Source organism: Moschus berezovskii, chromosome 26 (genome assembly GCF_049115385.1).
Source record: "Moschus berezovskii isolate FMDL1 chromosome 26, NW_MosBer_1.0, whole genome shotgun sequence".
NCBI classification, from domain to species: Eukaryota; Metazoa; Chordata; class Mammalia; order Artiodactyla; family Moschidae; genus Moschus; species Moschus berezovskii.
The window spans coordinates 48,800,691-48,828,047 of record NC_142485.1 but is presented as its reverse complement, the minus strand read 5'-3'; the positions used below and the strand labels follow the sequence as shown (position 1 = coordinate 48,828,047).

The 27,357-nt window shown below is 39.1% G+C and overlaps 1 protein-coding gene across 1 annotated transcript in view; it reads left to right on the top strand.

The window, feature by feature from the left end:
• Positions 1-27,357, top strand: part of LOC129537450 (diacylglycerol kinase kappa-like) — a 148,478-nt gene that overhangs the window by 89,270 nt on the left and 31,851 nt on the right. The window contains 4 exon segments of the mRNA XM_088832678.1: positions 1,704-1,887; positions 6,105-6,213; positions 6,981-7,120; positions 11,146-11,227. Coding sequence (XP_088688804.1) covers positions 1,704-1,887; positions 6,105-6,213; positions 6,981-7,120; positions 11,146-11,227 — 515 coding nt within the window.

Genomic DNA, 27,357 nt, shown 5'->3' with positions numbered 1-27,357 from the left:
TTGCTTACTACCTCCCTTCATTCAAATCTCACCTCAAATGACATCTCCCCAGAGGAGCCATTCCTGACCATCTTGTCTAAAATTACATCCCTTTCAGTCTCCATCCGCTTTTCCTGCTCTATTTTTCTTCATATCACATTATTTCCTATGTTTATTTGTTATGGTCTATACCCTTGTATTAGAGTATAAGTTCCACAGGAGCAAAGATTGTTTCTATCTTGTCTATCATTATATATCAGAACATAACAAGGACAAGCACAAAGAATGCCCTCAATACATATATGTTGAATGAATGAATGTCTTAACTACCATTATTTTAATATATTTTTCATAAAAAAAAAAAGCGTTAAAAAAGGATAACATGTTCAAGGTGGATAACTACTTCCAGGCTATGCTACTGAAGGGAAATAGCAGACTCCTCATGTAGTTATGAGCCCTGGCAAGTCCTGAAAATTTGGTGGATGACAGCCTAACTGGTTTAGGATGCCTTTAAAGTTCCACTGGCCAGTGAGTAGAACTTGGCCCATAGAGGAAGCTTGCTTTAGATTTTTCCAGGTAAAATAGCCATGAAATCTGCACAAGTCAGTAGTCTTCCTTCAGGCTCCTTTTTATCCAAGCCACAACAAATGGGACATTTCAATCTGCCTCTCTCCCCCTAGCCCACACCATTCAGGAGCAACCCACATCCTTTTTCCTCTTTACACTTATTTTTGCTGGGGAATCCCTGCAAAGCCATGAGCTCAGAAGTTTGGGGGCTCACAATTTGTCTAGCATCTCCTATGAGGCCATTGCTCACTGCCTGTCTCCCTGCCAACAGACTCTACGACTCAGCACGAGCTGGCAGGCTTTGGCAATTTAGACTGCTATAACTTCACTTCTCTATGGGGAATTTTACTATTGGGGATTATTAAAAGCTTCTGTCTTGTCCAGACAATTTCCCTATAGTCTTGTTTCCCCTGAAAGTTGATATAACTTAGATTGCTCTACCAGAGCCTTAGAGGAGCAATTAAAGTGCCCTGCTTCACCCCACGTTGATATCTTCTGTTATTAGTTCCTGGCTGAAATGTAGGCTTTCCTACCTATCTCTCCTGACCTTATGTCTTCTCAGTGTAGCAACTGAGCTATCACTCACTGAGCTAGTACTCATTAAGTGTGCTGACCCTTCTCCTAAACTCTCAGTGTTCTCTTTCCTTAGTTTCCCCTTGGCATTTTATTGATCTTTGGTCGTGGTACCAATTTTTATTCTTTGTGTTACAGTACACTCTTGCGTATGTCTGTCTCCCCAGCTTGAGGGCAAGGTCTAGAACCCTAGAAGTATCTAGTATGATGATTGGTATGTAGTAGTTACTTAGGATATATTGGTTAACTGGCAACAGCTGGGCAAAGACCAGCTGTTTCTTCTTTTTTTTTTTTTTTCATGAAAGCCCCTTTGGGTTGCATCTGACTTCCCTTCTGTTCTTCAGTCTCAGAGGCACAAGGAAGCTGTGGGAGGCATTAGATGTTATCTTGATGGTGGTGATGGTATCATGGGTGTTTGCATATGTCTAAGTTCATTAAATTGTACACATTAAATATATGCAGTTCTTTGTATATGTTATACCTCAATAAAGTTGTTTTTAACAGTCTGCGAAATTTGATGTTATGTCATCTCAGTGGCCCTTTCTTTTTTTTTTTCCTTTTTTTTCTGTTGTGTGCATTATTAGGCCAATTAGTAGTATCTCCAGACTTTTGGAATCTTGATTGGTCTTCAGCCTGTTCATGCCCCCTTCTCATCTAAATCAACTCCAAAAGCGGCGATCATCAAGGGGTCGTCTTCCTCTGAAAATTCAGGCAGTACCTTAACCCATCTCAAGTATTTGACCTGTCAAAGGGTAGACCTGAAGCCGGGTAAGCATGGGGTAAGGGATGTAGTTGGACACACAGAAATGATTCCTTTCTCTGCACATTCTAGAGTAGGATAGGCTTCTTGGAATTAGTTCTAGTACCTGGGCAGGAAATATCTATTTTCTCAAGACAGGACACAAACACAGCTCCAGAACATCTTGAGTTGGCTGGCTAGAGGACTTTTAGCTCTCTCCATAAATCTTTTCAAGCCTATGTCTTGCTCTCAGATTTGTTTCATCTTTTCCAGTTCAGTTCAGTTTAGTTCAGTCGCTCAGTCGTATCCGACTCTCCGCGACCCCATGAATCACAGCACGCCAAGCCTCCCTGTCCATCACCAATTCCCGGAGATCACTCAAACTCATGTCCACAGAGTCAGTGATACCATCCAGCCATCTCATTCTCGGTCGTCCCCTTCTCCTCCCACCCCCAACCTTTCCCAGCATCAGAGTCTTTTCCAGTGAGTCAACTCGTCGCATGAGGTGGCCAAAGTATTGCAGTTTCAGCTTTAGCATTAGTACTTAAAATGAACACCCAGGATCAATCTCCCTTAGAATGGACTGGTTGGATCTCCTTGCAGTCCAAGGGACTCTCAAGAGTCTTCTCCAACACCACAGTTCAAAAGCATCAATTCTTCGGCAATCAGCTTTCTTCACAGTCGAACTCTCACATCCATACATGACCACGGGAAAAACCATAGCCTTCACTAGACGGACCTTTGATGGCAAGTAATGTCTCTGCTTTTTAATATTTTATAAAGTTGGTCATAACTTTCCTTCCAAGGAGCAAGCGTCTTTTAATTTCATGGCTGCAATCAGTATCTGCAGTGATTTTGCAGCCCAAAAATATAAAGTCTGACACTGTTTCCACTGTTTTTCCATCTATTTCCCATGAAGTGATGGGACCAGATGCCATGATCTTTGTTTTTTGAATGTTGAGCTTCAAGCCAACTTTTTCACTCTCCTCTTTCACTTTCATCAAGAGGCTTTTGAGTTCTTCTTCACTTTCTGCCATAAGGGTAGTGTCATCTGCATATCTGAGGTTATTGATATTTCTCCCAGCAATCTTGATTCCAGCTTCTGCTCCTTCCAGCCCAGTGTTCCTCATGATGTACTCTGCATATAAGTTAAATAAGCAGGGTGACAATATACAGCCTTGAGGCACTCCTTTTCCTATTTGGAACCACTCTGTTGTTCCGTGTACAGTTCTGACTTTTGCTTCCTAACCTGCATACAGGTTTCTCAAGAGGCAGGTTAGGTGGTCTGGTATTCCCATATCTTTCAGAATTTTCCACAGTTTATTGTGATCCACACAGTCAAAGGCTTTGGCATAGTCAATGAAGCAGAAATAGAATCTCTTCTGGAACTCTCTTGCTTTCTCCATGATCCAGCGGATGTTGGAAATTTGATTTCTGGTGCCTCTGCCTTTTCTAAAACCTGCTTGAACACCTGGGAGTTCACGGTTCACATATTGCTGAGGCCTGGCTTGGAGAATTTTGAGCATGTCTTTACTAGAGTGTGAGATGAGTGCGATTGTGCAGTAGTTTGAGCATTCTTAGGCATTGCCTTTCTTTGGGATTGGAATGAAGACTGACCTTTTCCAGTCCTGTGGCCACTGCTGAGTTTTCCAAATCTGCTAGCATATTGAGTGCAGCATTTTCACAGCATCATCTTTCAAGACTTGAAATAGCTCAACTGGAATTCCATCACCTCCACTAGCTTTGTTCGTAGTGATGCTTTCTAAGGCCCACTTGACTTCACATTCCAAGATGTCTGGCTCTGGGTCAGTGATCACGTTATTGTGACTATCTTGGTCGTGAAGATCTTTTTTGTACAGTTCTTCTGTGTATTCCTGCCACCTCTTCTTAATATCTTTGGCTTCTGTTAGGTCCATACCATTTCTGTCCTTTATCGAGCCCATCTTTGCCTGAAATGTTCCCTTGGAATCTCTAATTTTCTTGAAGAGATCTCTTGTTTTTCCTAGTCTGTTGTTTTCCTTGATTTCTTTGCATTGATCACTGAGGAAGGTTTTCTTGTCTCTCCTTGCTATTCTTTGGAACTCTGCATTCAGATGCTTCTATCTTTTCTTTTCTACTTTGCTTTTCGCTTCTCTTCTTTTCACAGCTATTTGGAAGGCCTACTCAGACAGCCATTTTGCTTTTTTGCATTTCTTTTCCATGGAGATGGTCTTGGTCCCTGTCTCCTGTACAATGTCATGAACCTCCGTCCAGAGTTCATCAGGCACTCTATTTATCAGATCTAGTCCCTTAAATCTATTCCTCACTTCCACTGTATAATCATAAGGGATTTGATTTAAGTCATATCTGAATGGTCTATTGGTTTTCCCTACTTTCTTCAATTTAAGTCTGAATTTGTCAATAAGGAGTTCATGATCTGAGCCACAGTCAGCTTCTGGCCTTGCTTTTGCTAACTGTATAAGCGTTTCTCCATCTTTGGCTGCAAAGAATATAATCAATCTGATTTCGGTGTTGACCATCTGGTGATGTCCATGTGTAGAGTCTTCTCTTGTGTTGTTGGAAGAGGGTGTTTGCTATGACCAGTGCGTTCTCTTGACAAAACTCTATGAGCCTTGGCCCTGCTTCATTCCATGCTCCCCAGGCAAATTTGCCTGTTACTCCAGGTGTTTCTTGACTTCCTACTTTTGTATTCCAGCCCCCTATAATGAAAAGGACATCGTTTTGGGTGTTAGTTCTAAAAGGTCTTGTAGGTCTTCATTGAACCGTTCAACTTCGGCCTCTTCACCTTTATTGGTTGGGGCATAGGACTAGATTACTGTAATATTAATTTGTTTGCCTTGGAAATGAACAGAAATCATTCTGTCGTTTTTAAGATTGCATCCAAGTACTGCATTTCAGACTCTTTTGTTGACCATGATGGCTACTCCATTTCTTCTAAGGGATTCCTGCCCACAGTAGTAGATATAATGGTCATCTGAGTTAAATTCACCCATTCCAGTCCATTTTAGTTCACTGATTCCTAGAATATCTATGTTCACTCTTGCCATCTCCTGTTTGACCACTTCCAATTTGCCTTGATTCATGGACCTAACATTCCAGGTTCCTTTGCAATATTGCTCTTTACAGCACCGGACCTTGCTTCTATCACCAGTCACATCCACAACTGGATATTGGTTTTGCTTTTGTGCATCCCTTTATTCCTTCTAGAGTTACTTCTCCACTGATCTCCAGTAGTATACTGGGCACCTACTGACCTGGGGAATTCCTCATTCAGTTTCCTATCATTTTGCCCTTTGATATTGTTCATGGCGTTCTCAAGGCAAGTATACTGAAGTAGTTTGCCATTCCCTTCTCCAGTGGACCACATTCGGCTGTGGTCCATGTGATCAGATCAACTAGTTTCCTTTGAGTATGATTTCAGTGTGTCTGCCCTCTGATGTCCCCTCTCAATACCTACCATTTTATTTGGGTTTCTCTTACCTTGGTCGTGGAAAATCTCTTCACAGCCGCTCCAACAAAGTGCAGCCGCTGTACCTTACTTTGGACGAGGGATATCTCCTCAAGGCCGCCCCTCCTGACCTTGAACGTGGAGTAGCTCCTCTCGGCCTTCCTGCGCCCGCACAGCCACCGCCTATTGGACGTGGGGTAGCTCCTCTCGGCCGCGCCTCTTTGCCTGGTCAGTTGGGGCCGGCGTCTCTCACATCAGTGCCGCCATGCCCGGCGTCTCTCGAGGCTGCGCCACCGGGGCTGGTGTCTCTGTCTCCTCCTCTGAAGTCAGGAGACATAGTTTCCTGACTTCAGAGGAGGAGACAAACTGATATTACTATACACCTTTCCTGTCATTCACTCTTTTCCTGGGGCCAAGTAGACATATCTCTATTAGAGGGCTGTATTATTTAGAGACCATCTGGCTGTTCAGCCCTGGTTTCTGTGAACCCACTGGCAACTGTGCAAGGCATTCCTCCTAGGCCTCAGCAAGTAGATTTGGCTAGGCCACTAGTAACTTACAGAACAAGGTTGAGCCAACAAAAGTGTGCGTCAAGGTAAGGCCTACTCTCCAGGATTGCCTATGGGAGCATTTCGTATGATCTTAAGTACACAGAGAGATAAAGGTTAAGGAAAAGGAGGCAGGTAGCCTAATAGCAGAGTGCAGAAGGTGCAGTCCTTAGCTCCTGGCACATTGTAGGAAAGAGTTTTAAAACTTGTCAGTTCATGAAATGACTGCCCTTTCCCTTCTCCTTTCCAGGCTCTGCATGTTCAAGAACTTTGCTTGCTTTTGCGTGGTGGTTTTTGGTGGAGATGGCAGTGTGAGCTGGGTCTTATCTCTGATTGATGCCTTTGGGTTACATGAACAGGTGAGTCCCCCGCTGATTTAGTTCAACCATCGCTAGAGAGACTAGGAGTATGGAGCTGCTTATCCCACGATGTCCCCGTCTTTACTCTTTTTGTCTATAAAATGTATGTTTCCTACTGGTTTCACAGTCAAACTGACTGGTAGATTCCCAATCTAAACCTATACCATTTGGGGCTCTATCAATAGGAAGGACAAAAAAGGAAATTAGCAGAAAACATGAGCAATGCTCTATTCCCCAAGCCCCAAGATGAAGATTTGAAGGGGAGGAGAGCAAGCAAAAAAGAAGTGGCATCAGGCAGCATTCAACACCCACTCCCTACCCTTCTTGAGGCCATTTATTTTCTTTGCTGAGTCTCAAGTGTAGCAGAATGTTCCTCTACCTCTACCTCACCTCGTTTTCCCTAAGTAGACCCCTACTCTTCTGACTGCAGTAACTTTGTCTCCTTGAGGTACCTCATCTCCTTGGACCAGCCTAGATAAAAATTTGTGGCTGTTTCTCTTTTAGAAGCTTAACTACAAATAATGGCATATTCTAGCAACTTTTCTGCTTACTGTGTAGGTTCTGTATTGCCAACAGTGGGACCCAACTACTTAGGGAAAATTCCACTCAATTTCAAACATCTTCCTATTACACTTCCTAAAATCACAAGTCTTTTATTGCCACTGACTTTGAGACCATATTATTTCCCAGAAAGCACCTTCTGGGTCCTTTTATGGGTGGATCTTGGTAGGATTGTCTGAAAAGGTTGCCTTGTATTGTTCTTGCAGTGTCAGCCGGCAGTCATCCCTCTTGGAACTGGTAAAGATCTGGCTCATTTCCTTGGCTGGGGTGCATTCTGGAACAAAAACAAGTCACCTCTGAACATCCTCAACAGAGTAGAGCAAGCTGGTGTGAGGATCCTAGACAGGCGAGTGGCTGAAAGATCAGGTCACTGTGGCTCTTCCAGTCTCTTGCCAGTTACTCTCAGTTACATTATCTCAATCAGATGTTGTAAACTCCTTCACAGAGCCTCCTAGGTTTTCTGGCTCCAGTGCAGGGAAATTTGGGGGATCTTGTTTATTAAGATTAAAGGATCTACCATGTATCCTTTAAACATCACTGAAGCCCCTCTTCAAACATAAAAGATCCTAGAGCAGGACCCCCATTAGTAAATTTCAAGGGTTCTTCGAACCTCCTTCAAATTTCATAGCTAATTGTCTACGTAAGCATAGTTTTTCCTTGGGAAAGTTTCCATCTTTCTATTCTAAGATTGTATAAAAAACCGTTCTATAGTTTTATAGCTTCATCCAGTTCTCAAAGAAATTAAAAAAGAGGACTCATAAACAATTGGTCTGGATTATTTGTGCCCTAGAAAAGAGAGAATATTGCCTTCCAATCTTCCGAGAACAAAGATTTTCTATGAGGGGGCGTACTATTTGATTTATGGCTGCTAATAAGACTATGTGGTCCCCTGGAGAAGGGAATGGCAAACCACTTCAGTATACTTTCCTTGAGAACCCCATGAACAGTAACAAAGGGCAAAATGATAGGATACTGAATGAGGAATTCCCCAGGTCGGTAGGTGCCCAGTATGCTACTGGAGCTCAGTGGAGAAATAACGATAGAAGGAATAAAGGGATGGAGCAAAAGCAAAACCAATACCCAGTTGTGGATGTGACCAATGATAGAAACAATGTCCGGTGCTGTAAAGAGCAATATTGCATAGGAACCTGGAATGTTATGTCCATGAATCAAGGCAAATTGGAAGTGGTCAAACAGGAGATGGCAAGAGTGAACGTCGACATTCTAGGAATCAGTGAATTAAAATGGACTGGAATGGGTGAATTTAACTCGGATGACCATTATATCTACTACTGTGGGCAGGAATCCCTTAGAAGAAATGGAGTAGCCATCATGGTCAACAAAAGAGTCCGAAATGCAGTACTTGGATGCAATCTTAAAAATGACAGGATGATTTCTGTTCATTTCCAAGGCAAACCATTCAATATTACAGTAATCCAGGCCTATGCCCCAACCAGTAATGCTGAAGAAGCCGAAGTTAATCGGTTCTATGAAGACCTACAAGACCTTTTAGAACTAACACCCAAAAAAGATGTCCTTTTCATTCTAGGGGACTGGAATGCAAAAGTAGGAAGTCAAGAAACACCTGGAGTAACAGGCAAATTTGGCCTTGGAGCACGGAATGAAGCAGGGCAAAGGCTAATAGAGTTTTGTCAAGAGAATGCACTGGTCATAGCAAACACCCTCTTCCAACAACACAAGAGAAGACTCTACACATGGACATCACCAGATGGTCAACACCGAAATCAGATTGATTATATTCTTTGCAACCAAAGATGGAGAAGCTGTATACAGTTAGCGAAAACAAGACCAGGAGCTGACTGTGGCTCAGATCATGAACTCCTTATTGCGAAGTTCAGACTTAAATTGAAGAAAGTAGGGAAAACCACTAGACCATTCAGATATGACCTCAATCAAATCCCTTATGATTATACAGTGGAAGTGAGAAATAGATTTAAGGGACTAGATTTGATTGATAGAGTACCTGATGAACTCTGGACGGAGGTTCGTGACATTGTACAGGAGACAGGGACCAAGACCATCCCTATGGAAAATAAATGCAAAAGAGCGAAATGGCTGTCTGAGGAGGCCTTACAAATAGCTGTAAAAAGAAGGGAGGCGAAAAGCAAAGGAGAAAAGGAAAGATATAAGCATCTGAATGCAGAGTTGCAAAGAATAGCAAGGAGAGATAAGAAAGCCTTCCTCAGTGATCAATGCAAAGAAATAGAGGAAAACAACAGAATAGGAAAAACAAGAGACCTCTTCAAGAAAATTAGAGATTCCAAGGGAACATTTCATGCAAAGATGGGCTCGATAAAGGACAGAAATGGTATGGACCTAACAGAAGCAGAAGATATTAAGAAGAGGTGGCAGGAATACACAGAAGAACTGTACAAAAAAGATCTTCACGACCAAGATAGTCACGATAATGTGATCACTGACCTAGAGCCAGACATCTTGGAATGTGAAGTCAAGTGGGCCTTAGAAAGCATCACTACAAACAAAGCTAGTGGAGGTGATGGAATTCCAGTTGAGCTATTTCAAGTCTTGAAAGATGATGCTGTGAAAGTGCTGCACTCAATATGCCAGCAGATTTGGAAAACTCAGCAGTGGCCACAGGACTGGAAGAGGTCAGTCTTCATTCCTATCCCAAAGAAAGGCAATGCCAAAGAATGCTCAAACTACCGCACAATTGCACTCATCTCACACGCTAGTAAAGTCATGCTCAAAATTCTCCAAGCCAGGCTTCAGCAGTATGTAAACTGTGAACTCCCAGATGTTCAAGCAGGTTTTAGAAAAGGCAGAGGCACCAGAGATCAAATTGCCAACATCCGCTGCATCATGGAGAAAGCAAGAGAGTTTCAGAAAAACATCTATTTCTGCTTCATTGACTATTCCAAAGCCTTTGACTGTGTGGATCACAATAAACTGTGGAACATTCTGAGAGAGATGGGAATTTCAGACCACCTGACCTGCCTCTTGAGAAACCTGTATGCAGGTCAGGAAGCAACAGTCAGAACTGGACATGGAACAACAGACTGGTTCCAAATAGGAAAAGGTGTACGTCAAGGTTGTATATTGTCACCTTGCTTATTTAACTTATATGCAGAGTACATCATGAGGAACGCTGGGCTGGAAGAAGCACAAGCTGGAATCAAGATTGCTGGGAGAAATATCAATAACCTCAGATATGCAGATGACACCACCCTTATGTCAGAAAGTGAAGAGGAACTCAAAAGCCTCTTGATGAAAGTGAAAGAGGAGAGTGAAAATGTTGGCTTGAAGCTCAACATTCAGAAAACAAAGATCATGGCATCTGGTCCCATCACTTCATGGGAAATAGATGGAAAAACAGTGGAAACAGTGTCAGACTTTGTTTTTTTGGGCTGCAAAATCACTGCAGATGCTGATTGCAGCCATGAAATTAAAAGACACTTGCTCCTTGGAAGGAAAGTTATGACCAACCTTGATAGTATATTAAAAAGCAGAGACATTACTTTGCCAACCAAGGTCCGTCTAGTCAAGGCAATGGTTTTTCCCGTGGTCATGTATGGATGTGAGAGTTGGACTGTGAAGAAAGCTGATCACCGAAGAATCGATGCTTTTGAACTGTGGTGTTGGAGAAGACTCTTGAGAGTCCCTTATACTGCAAGGAGATCCAACCAGTCCATTCTAAAGGAGATCAATACTGGATGTTCATTGGAAGGACTGATGCTAAAGCTGAAACTGCAATACTTTGGCCACCTCATGCGACGAGTTGACTCACTGGAAAAGACTCTGATGCTGGGAAAGGTTGGGGGCGGGAGGAGAAGGGGACGACGGAGAATGAGATGGCTGGATGGCATCACCGACTCTGTGGACATGAGTTTGAGTGTACTCCGGGAGTTGGTGATGGACAGGGAGGCCTGGCGTGCTGTGATTCATGGGGTCGCGGAGAGTCGGACACGACTGAGCGACTGAACTGAACTGAACTGAACTGAATAAGACTATCTTTGGAAGCTTTTTCAAGGTACCAAGCTGGGCCCTAGCACAAATATTCTTATTCAGTAGGTCTTGGGTAGGGCCCTGGTATGTATATGTTACAAAAGCACCTCAGGTGATCTTGATAGTTATCACTGCTTGGGAAGTGCTGCTCTCTGAGAACCCTGTGGTAGAATTCCTTCCATCAAACTGGCCTTGAGAAGTCATGAGGCAGAGGACCCTCTTGGTGTATAACTTGAGATCAAGTGACCTGAGATATCTTGGGCATCCCCTACAACACATCATGACTCACCACATAAATATTTTGACCTTTTTCATGACATATGAAGCATTGATGCCACCCTTTAATGAAACAGAGCTCTAAATATTTGTCTTTGAACTTCATCTCAGATGGAGTGTGATGATCCGTGAGACTCCCAGACAAACCCCATTGCTAAGAGGGCAAATTGAAATGGATGTACCCCGATTTGATGTAATTACTGCCTAGCTATAATTCAAGCCAATATCTTTATTATGCATTGAAATGATAGGTAAAACCCAGAGAGAAACATTTGTATTATCCATGGGCTTGATGAAGATGAGATCAATGAGGATTAGGGACATTTCAATCAGCAGTTCTTTACCAAACAAAACTGTGTGAGGTGTTGGGGATATAATTCCATTGGCAAATATGGATTAACTATAGTGTGTGAGATACTGTTCTAGGAGTTGTTCTTATAGGCTACTTGGCAAAGAAGATTGCCACAGTTCATGCTGTCTTGGAGCCCATAGTCTATGCGCAGTGGTAGAAAAAAAGTTTAATAAAATAGTATGAGTGTTTGTATATAAGGAAATAGAAGGGAATGGAAATACATAGCAGGTGTACCTAACCTGGGACTTCTCAGGTGGTGCTAGTGGTAAAGAACCCACCTGCCAATGCAGGTAGGTGTAAGAGATGCAAGTTTGATCCCTGGGTCAGGAAGATCCCCTGGAGTTGGACATGGCAACCCACTCCAGTATTCTTGCTTGGAGAATCCCATGAACAGAAGAGCCGGGTGGGCTGCAGTCCATAGTATCACAAAGAGTCAGACATGACTGAAGCGACTTAGCACACACGTACCTAACCCAGTCTGGTGAAAATCAGGGAAAACTCAGAAGGTCATTTCAGAAGCAATTCAAGGACCAGTGAGAGTTAATTCAGATAATAGGAAAAGAGGAGGTCTGTTTCAGACGGATGGAACAGTATGTGTTACAAAGGAAAGAGAACATGGAATATTCACAGAACATAAATGCATTCATAATGACTAAGGTATAGGGACCAGGGAGTGGTTATATAGGGAAAGTAACCAAACATGAGGTTGGAAAGGTAATCAGAGGTCAGGCCAGGAAGGACCTGGTAAACCACTGCAGGAAGTTTAAACTTTTTTTTAGTTGATTTAGGGCTCCCCTGGTGGCTCAGAGGGTAAAGAATCTGCCTGCAATGTAGGGGACTCAGGTTCAGTCCCTGGGTCAGGAAGATCCCATGGATAAGGGAATGACAATCCACTCCAGTATTCTTGCCCGAAGAATTCCATGGACAGAAGAGCCTGGCAGGCTACAGTCCACAGGGTTGCAAGGAGTTGGACACAACTGAGCGACTAACACTTTCAACATGTCGTTGATTTAGGGCTTCCCTGGTGGCTCAGATGGTAAAGAATCTGCCTGCAATGCCAGAGACATGGGTTTGAAGACCCCCTGAAGGAGAGCATGGAAACCCACTCCAATATTCTTGCCTGGAGAATTTCATGGATAGAAGAGTCTGACAGGCTGTAGTCCCTAGGATTGCAAAGAGTCAGTCACGATTGAGGCAACTTAGCACACATGCACACAAAGTTTAAAGTTATTATAATATAATAGCTCTATTTTGCTGTGCAATATAATATAGCTTTATTGCTTATTCTATAGATAGTAATTTGTATCTAGTAATCTCATATTCCTGCCTTGCTCTCCCCATCTTCCTTCTCCCCACTTGTAGCAACCAGCTTTTTATAAATATCTTAGTCTATTTCTGTTTTCTAGTATTAATCCTTTTGTCTTATATTTTAGATTCCACATATAAATGGTAACAGTATTTGCCTTTCTATGTTTACTTATTTCACTATGAATAATACCCTCTAGGTCCATCCACATTTTTGAAAATAGCAGAATTTCATTCTTTCTATGACTGTTACATCCCATTTTGTGTGTACACACACACACATACACACACACCCAAATCTTCTTTATCCGTTCATCTGTTGATAGATATTTAGGTCGCTTCCATATTTTGGTCATTGTAAACAATGCTGCTAAGAATATTGAGATACACGTATTTTTTCAAATAAGTGTTTTCATTTCTTCAGATATATTCCTAAGAATGGAATTTCTAAATCATATAGTAATTCTATTTTCAGTTTTTTGAGGAATTTTCATACTGTTTTCCACAGTGGCTGTACCAATTTATATTCCTACCGATGGTATAATTGGGTTCCCTTTTCTCAGCATCCTCACAAATGTTTACTATGTATTGTCTTTTTTATGATAGTCATTCTGACAGGTGTGAAGTGGTATCTCATTGTGGTTTTCATTTGCATTTCTCTAATGATTAGCAATTTTGGGCATCTTTTTCTTAAGCCTGTTGGCCATTTGTATATTTTCTTTGGAAAAACGTCTATTCAGGTCTTCTGCCCATTTTACTTTAAATTTTTTTATTTTGCACGGGGTGTAGTCCAAATAATGCTTGATAGTTTCAGGTGAACAGCAAAGGGTCTCAGCCATACATATATATGTATCCATTCTTCTCCAAACTCTGCCACATAAGATTGAGCAAGAGTTCCATGTGCTAGACAGTAGGTCCTTTTTGTTTATCCATTTTAAATATACCAGTGTGCACATGTCCATCCCAAACTCACTATCTCTTCCCCCTACCCTTCCTCCTGGCAACCATGAATTCACTCTCTAAGTCTGTGAGTCTGTTTCTGTTTTGTAAGTTCATTTGTCTCATTTCTTTTTAGATTCCGTATATAAGGGCTGTCATATGATATTTCTTCTCCTCTTGTCTGACTTACTTCACTCAGTATGACACTGTCTAGGTCCATCCATGTTGCTGCAAATGGCATTATTTTGTTCTTTTCAATGGCTGAGTAATATTCCAAAATTGCATATATGTATCACATCTTCTTTATCCATTCCTCTGTCAATTGACATTCAAGTTGCTTCTATATCTTGGCTATTGTAAACAGTGCTGCAATGAACATTGGGGTGCATGTATTCTTTTGGATCATGTTTTTCTCTGGATAAATGCTCAGGAGTGTGATTGCATGGTTATATGGTAGCTCTATTTTTAGTCTGATTTTTTTTTAAGGAACCTCCATTCTGTTCTCCATAGTAGCTACACTAATAAGAGGGTTCCTTTTTCTCCACACCCTCTCCAGCATTTATTGCTTGTAGACTTTTGGATAGCAGTCATTCTGACCAGCATGAAATGGTACCTCATTGTAGTTTTGATTTGCATTTCTCCAGTAATTAATGATGCTGAATATCTCTTCATGTGCCTCTTCTCCATCTGTATGTCTTCTTTGGAGAAACATCTATTCCTCCCTTTATCTGATTGGGTTGTTTGTTTTGATGCTGTTAGGTGTCATAAGCTGTTCAAAAATTTTGGAGACTAATCCCTTATCAGTCACATCATTTGCAAATATTTTTCCCAATCTGTGGGTTGTCTTTTCATTTTGTTTATTGTTTCCTTTGCTGTGTAAAAGCTTCTGAGCTTAAGTAGGTCCCATTTGTTTATTTTTGCTTTTATTTCTATTATTCTAGGAGACCTTCTGCCCATTTTTGTAGGTTGTTTGTTTTTTTATATATATATAGTGTGTTGTATAAGTTGTTTATGTATTTTGGCTATAAATCTCTAAGACTGGTCATATCATATATGAATATTTTCTTTCATTCAGTAGGTTGTCATTTCATTTTGTCAATGGTTTCCTTTGTTGTGCCAAAACCTTCAAGTTTAATTAGGTCCCACTTGCTAATTTTGTTTTTGTTTCTTTTGTCTTCAGTTCAATTCAGTCGCTCAGTCGTGTAATGCAACAACTTACGTAAAGTAGTATGCTGCTTATGCTCTCTTCTAGGTTTATAGATCTTTAATCAGTTTTGAGTTTATTTTTTGTATATGGTATGAAAAAATGTTCTAATTTTATTCTGTTGCATGTAACTGACCAGTGATCTCAGCACCATTTATTGAAGAGTTAGTCTTTTCTTCATTGTATATTCTTGATTCATTTCTTATAGATTAATTGATCATAAATCTAAAGGTTTATTTCTAAGCTCTCTCTTCTGTTCCACTTATCTTTGTGTTTGTTTTTGTGCCAGTGCCATGCAGTTTGATTATTGGAGCTTTGTAATATAGTTTGAAGTCAAGTAGCATGATACTTCCCACTTTGTTTTTTTTTTTCCCTCAAGATGGAATTGGCAATTTTGGTTCTTTTGTGGTTCCATATAAAATTTAGGATTATTCTAGTTCTGTGAAAGATATCCTGGATATTTGATAGAGGTTGCATTAAATCTATAGATTGCTTCAAATACTATGGACATTTTAAACCATATTAACTTTTTCAACCCATGAACAAGAAATATATTCCCATTTCACTGTATCATCTTCAGTTTCTTTCATCAAGGTTTTATAGTTTTCAGAGTATAGGTCTTTCACTTCCTTGGTTAGGTTTATTCCTAGTTGTTTTATTCTTCTTCAATGCAATTTTTAACAGGATTATTTTCTTGCTTTCTTTTTCTAATAGCTCACCATTTGTGCAGAGGAAAGCAACAGATTTCTGTACATTTATCTTGTATCCTGCAACTTTACTGAATTTTTTTTTAGTTCTAATAGTGTTTTGTAGAAAATTTAGTTTGCTATATATAGTTTAATGTCACCTGCAATTTGTGACAGTTTTACTACTTGCCTTCTAATTTGGATGCCTTTTATTTCTTTTTATTTTCTGACTGCTATGGCCAGGACTTCCAATAATATGTTAAATAGAAGTAGCAAGAATGAGTATTCATGTCTCATTCTTGATTTTAGAGGAAAGGCTTTCAGTTTTTTACCACTGAGTATGATGTTGACTGTGGATTTGTCACATGGTCTTAATTATGTTGAGATATATTCCCTCTATACCCACTGGGATGAAAGTTCTATCATGAATGAATTTTGAATTTTGTCAAATGCTTTTTCTGCATCTATTGAGATGGTCATGTGATTTTTTTCCTTTCTTTTATAAATGTGATATATCACATTGATTAATTTGCAAATATTAAATCATCTTTTCATCCCTGGAATAAATCCAACTTAATTATGGTGTATGATTATGTTTATATGTTATTAGATTTGGTTTGTCAATATTTTGCTTGGGATTTTTACATCTATAGTCATCAAAGATATTGGTGTGCAATTTTGTGTGTGTGATGTTTTTGTCTGGTTTTGGTATCAGGGTAAAAGTGGCCTTGTACAACAAATTTGGAAATGTTCCTTTTTCTTCAATTTTTTGGAATAGTTTGAGAAGACTAAGTATTAGTTCTTCTCTGTATGTTTGGTAGAATCTCCTGTGAAGTCATAAAATCGTGGACTTTGGTTTGCTGGGAGATTATTTTATTACAAATTCAAATTTACTACTAGTGATCAGTCTGTTCAGATTGTCTATTTCTTCCTTATTCAGTCTTGAAAGATTGTATATTTCTAGAAATGTGCTCATTCCTTCTAGGTTGTTCAATTTATTGGCATATAACTGCTCATAGTATTCTTTTTTAATCTCTGTGGTATTGGTTGTTATGTCTCCTGTTTCATTTCTTATTTGGGTCCTCTCTCTTTTCTTCTTGATGAGCCTCACTGAAGGTTTATCAATTTTATCTTTTCAAAGGACCAACACTTAGTTTCACTGATCTTTTCTATTGTTTTCTTATGGAGGCCTGTATTTTATTTATTTTCTCTTGAACTTTATTTCCTGCCTTCTGATGACTTTGGGCTTCGTTTGCTCTTTTTCTCTTTTAGGTGGTAGTATAAGTTGTTGAGATTCTTCTCATTGCTTGAGGTAGACCTGTATCCCTGTAAATTACCCACTTAGAACTTCTTTGCTGTTTCCCACAGATTTTAGAAAGTTTTCTCTCCATTCTCATTTGTATCAAGATATTTTCTGATTTCCTCTTTGACTTCATCATTGTCCCATGAATTTTTTTTAGTAGCACGTTGTTTAGGCATCACATGTTTGTGTTTGTCCATCTCTCTTCCTATAATTCATTTCTAGCTTCATATTGTCATGGTCAGATAAAACACTTGATATAATTCCTATCCTCTCAAATTTTTTGAGGCTTGTTTGGTGGCTTATCATGTGATCTGTCCTGGAGAACATTCCATGTTCACTTGAAAATAATGTGTATTCTGCTGTTTTGGGATGGAATATCCTGTAGATATCTACTGATATTAAGTCCAACTGGTATAACATGTCATTTAAGACCATTTCCTTCTTGATTTTCTCTCTGGATGATATGTCTATTGACATAAGTGAGGTATTAAAGTCCCCTACCATATTTGTATTATCGTGAATTTTTCCCTTGATGTTTGTTAATATTTGCTTTATATGGTTAGGTGTTCCTATATTTGGTGTGTATATGTTAAGGAGTGTTGTATCCTGATTGTATTTATCACTTTGTCATTATATAACACTCTTCATCTTTTGTTAAAGACTGTTTTGTCCTATATGAATATTCCTATTCCCATTTTCTTGGTGTTTTACTTTACATGAAATATCTTTTTCCATCCTCTGGTTTTCAGTCCATGTGTGTCTTTAACTCTGAAGTGAGTCTCTTGTAAGCAGCATATATATGGGAATTATTTTGATCCAATCAGCCACCCTAAGTTTTTCAATTGGAATATTTAGTCCATTGACCTTTAAAGTAATTAGTGATAAGTATGTATTTATTGCCAATTTGTTAATTATATTTTACTTGTGTTTGTATTTTTCCACTCTTCTTTTAGTTTCTTCCCTTGTTGTTTGATGGCTTTCCTTATTGGTATACTTATATTATTTTCGGTTGTAGGTTTTTAATTTGTAGTTAGCAATGGGTTTCTATGTGTTGACCTACTTTTTTAAAACTGTTAGTCCTTTAAGTTCAAACACATTCTAAAATGTTTACATTTTTACTCCCCTCCCCCACATTTTGTTTTTGATATCTTATTTTACATCTCTATGTTTATCCATTCAATTTATTGTAGTTATAATTTATTTTACATTTTTAAAAAAATCTTTGTACTAGCTTATTTAGGTGGTTGATTCTCAGCCTTTACTATATATTTGTCTTTATTAATGTAAATGTAAGTCTACCCTGGTGGCTCAATGGTAAAGAATCTGCCTCCAATGAGGAGACATAGGTTTGAGTCCTGTGTCCAGAAAATTTGCTGCAGAAGGAAATGGCAAACAATTCCAGTATTCTTGCCTAGACAAAGAAGCCTGGAAGCCTGGCAGGTTACAGTCCCTGAGTCACAAAGAGTTGGACATGACTTAGTGACTAAACAACAGCAAATGTAAATGTAGCCTTTTCAATTTGGAGAAGGCAATGGCACCCCACTCCAGTACTCTTGCCTGGAAAATCCCATGGATGGAGGAGCCAGGTAGGCTGCAGTCCATGGGGTCGCTAAGAGTCGAACACTACTGAGCAACTTTCACTTTTCACTTTCATGCATTGGAGAAGGAAATGGCAACCCACTCCAGTGTTCTTGCCTGGAGAATCCCAGGGACGGCAGAGCCTGGTGGCTGCCGTCTATGGGGTCGCACAGAGTCGGACACGACTGAAGCGACTCAGCAGCAGCAGCAGCATTTTCAATTAGAGAAGACCCTTTAACATTTCTTTTAGGATAGGTTTTTATTGCTCAGTGTTTTTAGTTTTTGCTTGTCTGGGAAGTTCTTTTATCTTTCTTCCTATTCTAAATGGTAATCCTGCTGGGTAAAGTATCCTAGATTGTAGGTTTTCCCCTTTTAGCACTTTATATACAGCATGTCCTTCCTTCTGCCCTGCAAGTTTTCTGCAGAGAAATCAGCTGATAGCCTTATGAAGGTTCTTCATAAGATTCTTATGATTCTTTTGATTTCTCTTGCTGCCTTTAGAATTCTTTATCTTAAACTTTTGCTGTTTTAATTACTTTTTGGTGTGGGTTTGTTGGTATTCATCTTGTTTAGAACCCTCTAAGCTTCATGTACATGGATATTTGTTTCCTTCTTTACATTTCCAGCCATTACTTCATCGAGTACATTTTCAACACCCCCCCAACTCTGTTTCTGAGACCCCTATAGTGCAGATGTTGGTATGCTTTAATATTGTCCTAAATATTGCTAAACTGTTATCATTTTTTAAGATTTTCTTTTTGCTGTTTTGATTGTGTCCTTTCTGTTGTTCTGTCTTCCGGATAACTTATGCATTCTTCTGTATCACCTAGGCTCCTGTTCATTCCTTCTAGCTTGTTTTTCATTTCATCTTTAAAAAATTCTTATTTCTGTGTTAAAATTATCAGTGTTCATCTATTCTTTTCCCTAATTCAGTTAGCCTATCTATTACTAATGCTTTGAATTCTTTATCTATCAAATCATTTATTTTTGTTTCATTAGTTGCTTTTTCAGGTGTTTTCTCCAGTTTTTTCAATGAAACAAATCCCTCTGTCTTCTGATTTTTGCTGTATATATTCTATGAAATTAGATGAAACAATTACCTTTCTCCAGCTTTGAAGGGGTGTTCTTGTCTATGGGCATTCCCACACAGTCTGCCTGTGCCCAAGGACATTAGTGGGAGAGCTACATCTGACTTGAGTACAAGTCATGTCTTTCCCCAGAGTGTGCTAGCAGCTATCATCTTGTTAGGAGGTAATGCTGGAGATAGAGCAGCAAGAGTCAGAGTCAGGTGTGAGGCAGGGCTTCTCCTTCCTTCAGTGCCAACACTACCCTCTTAGAGTGGCAGCAGGTCCCAAATTGTTGTAGCAGAAGCCCTGAGGGTCAAGTCTAAGATAGCTCTATTCCCTCTAAGTATATTGTTTCCCTTCCAGCACCAGCACACTTCCCCAGAGGGGAATAGAGCTAGAGCAAGAGGGGCTGGAGAGGGCACTTGGCATGGGCATGGGCACAGACTGTGGTGTCCCTAGTTTCACTCAGAATCCTGGAATACTTCTGATGTGGTGCCTCCATAAACTCCAGTGTGAGGCCCCTGACTCATTCAGATGCCATTCAGGATCTGGGCTGGCATAGTCCCTCACATCTGAGCACTCTCCTCAGCCATTCTCACCCTAGTGTAAAACTACTATTGTGAAGCAAGTGGGATAAAATGGGTTCTTGGTTCAGGCTGGCCATGGGCCAGAAGTTGTGGGAAACTGGCCAGAGTCCTATTCAGTTTCAATCTGCTTCTTCTGCCTTGTTTCAGGAGAAAGCACATGTGTGTGTGTGATCACTAGCAAAGAAAAAGGTTTCTTTGGTTTGTTTGCTGTACAATATATCCAACTTGTTTATTTATTCTATATATAACTTGCTTATATTTTATAAATATATATTTATTTTGTATTTCTAAATCTGACACCCCTATCTCACCCCTCCGTGTTTCCTTTACACTTGTAGCCACTAGGTTGTTCTCTACACCTGTGAGTCTGTTTTTATTCTTTAAGTATACATTTGTTTTATTTTTCATGTCCTATGTATAAGTGATAAAATAGAGTATTCTTTTTTTCACTGACATATTTCATTAAGCATAATACCCCCAAGGTCTATTCACATTGTTATAAATGGCAGGATTCTATTTTTGAGGGGAGCTGAATAGTATTCCAGGAGTATTGTGTGTATAAACCACATCTGTATCCATTCATCTGTTGATGGGCACTCAAGCTGCTTCCATATCTTTGCTATTATAAATAGTGCTGCTATGAACATTGAGGTCCATGCATCTTTTCAAATTAGTGTTTTCATTTTCTGCAAATACACACCTAGCACTGAAATTGCCAGATCATATCGTAGTTCTATATTTAGTTTTTGAAGAAGTTCCATACTGTTTCCTATCGTGACTGGAAACAGTGTAAAACCCCACCAATAGTGTATGAAGGTTTCCATTTCTCCACATCCTATCCAACATTTGTTATTTGTAGACTTTTTGATAATAGCCATTCTGACAGGTGTGAGGTGATATCTCATTGTTGTTTGGCATTTCTCTAATAGTTACTGATGCTTATCATCTTTTCATGTGCCTGTTAGCCATATAGTCTTCTTTGGAAAAATGTCTATTGAAGTCTTCTGCCCATTTGTTGATTGGGTTGTTTCTTTTTTGTGGTACTGAGTTATATGAGCTGTTTGTGTATTTTAGGTATTAACCGCTTGTCAGCCACATCACTTGGAAATATTTTCTCCCCTTTCATAGGTTGTATTTCCATTTTATTGATAATTTCCTTTGCTGTGCAAAAGATTTTAAGTTTAAATAGGTCCCATTACTTTATTTTTTCATTTATTTCCTTTGACTTAGGAGATTGACCAAAAATATTCTTACAGTTTTGTCAAAGAGTGTTCAGCCTATGTTCTCTTTTAGGATTTTTATGGTGTCATGTCTTACATTTAGGTCTTTGAACCACTTCAAGTTTATTTGTGTATGTGGTCTGTGGGAATGTTCTAATCTCTTTGTTTTACATGTGGTTGTCCATTTTTTCCAATACCACTTGCTAAAGAGACTGTCTTTTCTCCATTGTATATTCTTGCCTCCTTTCTCATAAATTAATTGACAATAGATGTGTAGGTTCATTTCTGGTTCTCCATTCTGCTCCACTGATCTATGTATCTGGTTTTGTGCTAGCACCATGCTGTTTGAATACTGTAGCTTTGTAGTATATTCTGAAGTCTGGCGGGTTATAGCTCCAACTTTGTTCTTTTTCTCAAGATGGCTACGGCAATTTGGGGTCTTTTGTAGTTCCATATGGATTTTTATTTGTTCTGGTTCTGTGAAAAATGTCATGGGTGTTTTGATAGATGTAGATAATGTGGAGTTACTCAGTCACGTCCGACTCATTGCAACCCTATGGACTGTAGTCCACCAGGCTCACCTGTACATAGGATTCTCCAGGCAAGAATACTGGAGTGGGTTGTCATGCCCTTCTCCAGGGAATCTTTCCAACCCAGGAATTAATCCTGAGTCCCCTGCATTGCAGGCAGACTCTTTGCCATTAAATCTGCAGATTGCTTTGGGTAGTATGGCCATTTTAAAAATATTTATTCTTCTAATCCAAGGCCATAGGATATCTTTCCATGTCTTTAAATCGTCTTCAATTCCCTTAATCAATGTTTTTTCAGTTTTTAGATAATAGGCCTTCCACCTACTTGGTTAAGTTTATTCTTAGTATTTTATTCTTTTGGTTGTGATTTCAAACAAGATGATTTTTTTACTTTCTGTTTCTAAAATTTCCTTGTTAATGTATAGAAATGCAATATATTTTTATACAGTAATCTTGTATCCTTCAACCTTACTGAATTCATTTATTAGCCCTAATATTTGGGGGCAGAGAATTTAGAATTCCCTATATAAATATAGTGTCATCTACAAATAGTGACAGTTTTACCTCTTCCCTTCTAATTTGGATACTTTTTATTTCTTTTACTTCTCTGATTACTGTGGCTAGAACTTCCATTACCATGTTAAACAGAAGTAGTAAGAGTGGGCATCCTTGTCTTGTTCCAGAATATAGTGAGAAGATTTTCAGCTTTTCATCACTGAGTATGATGTTGGTTATGGGTTTATCAGTTTGGCCTTAATTATGTTGAGATGTCTTTCCTCTATACACACTATATGAGAATTTTTATTCTGAATGTCATTTCAGTTCAGTCACTCCGTCGTGTCCAACTTTTTGCGACCCCATGAACAGACCTTTGCGACCCCATGAACCTTTGCGACCCCATGAGCAGAACAGAGATCTGCATGCCAGACCTCCCTGTCCATCACCGACTCCCGGAGTCCGCCCAAACCCATGTCCATTGAGTCGATGATGCCATCCAACCATCTCATCCTCTGTCGTCCCCTTGTCTTCCTGCCCTCAATCTTTCCCAGCATCAGGGTCTTTTCAAATGAGTCAGCTCTTCGCATTAGGTGGCCAAAGTATTGGAGTTTCAGCTTCAACATCAGTCCTTCCAAAGAACACCCAGGACTGATCTCCCTTAGGATGGACTGGTTGTATCTCCTTACAGTCCAAGGGACTCTCAGGAGTCTTCTCCAACACCACAGTTCAAAAGCATTAATTCTTCAGCACTCAGCTTTCTTCACAGTCCAATTCTCACATCCATACATGACCACTGGAAAAACCATAGCCTTGACAAGATGGACCTTTGTTGAAAAAGTAATGTCTCTGCTTTTTAATATGCTGTCTAGGTTGGTTATAACTTTCCTTCCAAGGAGTAAGCATCTTTTAATTTCATGGCTGCAATTACCATCTGCAGTGATTTTGGAGCCCAGAAAAATAAAATTAGTCACTGTTTCCCCATCTATTTGCCATGAAGTGGTGAATGGATGTTGAAATTTTTCTAATGCTTTTTCTGCATCTATTGAGATGATCATGTGACTTTTTATCCTTCCTTTTGTTAATGTTGTGCATCAAGGGTCCCCAGTCCCTGAGTCATGGACTGCTAATGGTCCATGGCCTGTTAGGTACCAGGCTGCAGAGCAGGAGATGTGTGGCAGGTGAGCAAGCAAAGCTTCATCTACTGCATCCCATTTTTCCCCATTGCTCCCATTACTACCTGAACCATCCCCCGCCCCTCCACACTACCTGCAGGTCTGTGGAAAAATTGTCTTCTGTGAAACTGATCACTGGTGCCAAAAAGTTTGGGGACTACTATTGTACATCACATTTATTGATTTGCAAATGTTAGTCCACTTAATTAATCCTGGAATAAATCCAACTTGATCATGGTGTGTGATCCTTTTTATATATTATTGGATTCAGTTTCCTAATATTTTGTTGAGGATTTTTGCCTCTATGTTCATCAAAGATATTGGCTTATACACTATGGAGAACAGTATGGAGCTTCCTCAAAAATACTAAAAATAGAGCTACCATATGACCCTGCATTCACACTCCTTGGCATTTATCCAGAGAAAAACATGATCCAAAAGGATACATGCACCCCAATGTTCATTGCAGCACTGTTTACAATAGCCAAGATATAGGAGCAACCGAAATGTCAATCAACAGAGGAATGGATAAAGAAGATGTGATACATATGTGCAATTTCAGAATATTACTCAGCCATTGAAAAGAATAAAATAATGTCATTTGCAGCAACATGGATGGACCTAGACAGTGTCAAACTGAGTGAAGTAAGTCAGACAGAGAAGGAGAAATAAGGAGAAATATCATATGACATCTCTTATATATGGAATCTAAAAAGAAATTATATAAATGAACTTACTTATAAAACAGAAACAGACTCACAGCCTTAGAGAGTGAATTTATGGTTTCCAGGAGGAAGGTTGAGGGGAAGGGATAGTTAGGGAGTTTGGGATGGACATGTCCACACTGGTATATTTTAAATGGATAACCAACAAGGACCTAGTGGAACTCTGCTCAATCTTAGGTGGCAGAGTTTGGAGAATGGATACATGTACATGTATGGCTGAGATCCTTTGCTGTTCACATGAAACTATAACAACATTATTTGTTAATCAGCTATACCTCAATACAAAATAAACAGCTTTTTAATATATATATATATATATATATATATATATGTTGGCCTATAATTTTCTTTTTTGGTAGTGTTTCTTTTTTGTCTTATTTTGGTATCAGGATAAAGGTGACCTTGTAGAATAAATTTGGGAGTACGCCTTCCTCCTCAAGTTTTAGAACAATTTGACAGAGATAGTTATTAACTCTTGTCTATATCTTTGTAAAAAGCAGAGACATTACTCTGCTGACAAAGATCCATCTAGTCAAAGCTATGGTTTTTCCAGCAGCCATGTACGGACATGAGAGTTGGACGATAAAGAAGGCTGTGTGCCAAAGAATTGATGCTTTTGAATTGCGGTGTTGGAGAAGACTTGAGAGTCCCTTGGACTGCAAGGAGATCAAACCAGTCACTCCTAAAAAACTCAACCCTGAATATTTATTGGAAGAACTGATGCTGAAGCTCCAATACTTTAGCCACCTAATGCAAAGAACCAACTCATTGAAAAAGACCCTGATGCTGGGAAAGATAGAAGGCAGGAGGAAAAGGGGACAACAGAGGATGAGATGGTTGGATGGCATCACCGACTCAATGGACATGAGTTTGAGCACGCTCTGGGAGTTAGTGAAGGACTGGGAAGCCTGGCGTGCTACAGTCCATGGGGTTGCAAAGAATCAGACATGATTGAGTGACTGAAGAGCAACAAATATCTTTGTTAGAATTCTTTTCTGAAACCATCTGATCCTAGACTGTTGTTAGCTGGAAATTTTTATTATAAATTCAATTTTACTTGTAGTGATTATTCTGTTCAAATTGTTTCTTCTTGAATCAGTCTTATTAGACTGTATTTTTCTAGAAACTTGTCCATTTCTTCTAGATTGTCCAATTTGTTGGCATATAACAGTATTTTCTTATGATTTTTTACATTTTTGTGGTATTAGCTGTTTTGTCTCCTCTTTCATTTTTGCTTTATTTGGGTCCTCACTCTTTTTTTCTTGGTGACCCTGGTGAAAAGTTTATCAATTTTATCATTTCAAAGAACCAGTTCTTGGTTTCATTGATCTTTTCTATTGTTTTTTATTTTTTTAATTAATTTATTTATTTTAATTTGAAGCTAATTTCAATATTGTGGTGGGTTTTGCCATACATTGACATGAAACAGCCACAGGTGTATATGTGTCTCTATTTTATTTATTTTCTCTCTGATCTTTATTTTTTTCTTCCTTCTACTGACTTTGGGTTTTGTTTGTTCTTATTCTAATGCTTTTAGGTGATATGATGTTTTATGCAAGATTTTTCTTGTTTCTTGAGAAAGGCCTATATTGGCACTAACTTCTCTCTTAGAACTGCTTTTGTTGCATCTAATAGATTTTGGAAAATTGTGTTTCCATTTCCATTTGTCTTGAGGGAATTTCTGATTTCCTGTCCCAATGATTTTTAGTAGTGTGTTTTGTAGCCTCCATGTGTTTGTTCTTTTCCCATTTTTCTTTTTATAGTTGATTTCTAGTTTCATACTGTTTTGATCATAAAAAAAAATACTTGATAAAATTTCTATCTTAAATTTGCTGAGACTTGTTCTGTGGCCTAGCATGTGATCTGTCCTGGAGAACATTCCATAAGCACTTGAGAAGAATGTGTATTCTGCTGTTTTGAGATGGAATGTCTTGTAAGACATCTATTAAGCCCAGCTAGTATATTGTGTAATTTAAGTTCACTGTTGTCTTATTATCTGTCTAGATGATATGTCTATAGATATCAGGGGAGTGTTAAAGTCCTCTACTAATATTGTATCATTGTCAAATTCTCCCTTTATGTCTGCTGGCATTTGCTTTATATACTTAGGGGCTCCTGTGTTAGGTACATATATGTTAACAAGAGTAATATCTTCTTTATATATTGATCCCTTCATGATTATATAATGTACTCATCTTTTGTTATGGCCTTCATTTTAAAGTCTTTTTGTTCTATATAAATATTGCTACCCTCACTTTCTTGTCGTTAACGATTTCATGGAGTATCTTTTTCCATTCCTTCACTTTTATTCTGTATATCTTTGGCCCTGAAGAGCTTCCCTTATAGGCAGCACATTAAAGGGTCTTATTTTTTAATCCAATCAGCCACGCTTTATCTTTTGGAACATTTAATCTATTGACATTTAAAGTCATTTAAAGTAATTATTGATTGGTATGTACTTACTGGGCTTCCCAGGTAACTCATCTGTAAAGAATCCGCCTGCAATACAAGAGCTGCAGGAGCCACAGGTTCAATCCCTGTGTCGGGAAGATACCCTGGAGGAGGGCATGGCAACCCATTCCAGTTTTCTTGCCTGGAAAATCCCATGGACAGAGGAGCCTGGCAGGCTACAGTCCACAGGGTCACAAAGAGTCAAACATGACTGAAGCACCTTAGTACAGCACAGTACATGTACTTATTGTCATTCTATTACTTGTTTTCCAATTGTTTTTATAGTTCTCTGTTTATTTCTTCTGTTTCTCCCACTGTGGTTTAAAGATTTTAGTTAGTGGTATGCTTAGGTTCCTTTCTTTTTGGTTTTTGTTTGTCTTTTGCAGGTTTCTGATTTGTGGTTACCATGGGGTTCAAATATATTGACCTATAATTATATCTATGTGATTTTAACTGATAGTCATTTAAGTTTTAAACACATTCTAAAAGATCTACATTTTTATTCCCTTCCCCAACATTTTATATTTTTTAAAATCATATTTTACATCTTTACATTTTTTCCTTGACTGTTTATTGTCTTTATCGTTGATTTTACAATTTTTCCTTCTTCAAGGGATCTTCCTGATCCAGGAATCAAACCCATGTCTCCTGAGTTGGCAGGCAGATTCTTTACCACTGAGCCACCAAGGAAGCCCTTTAATGTATG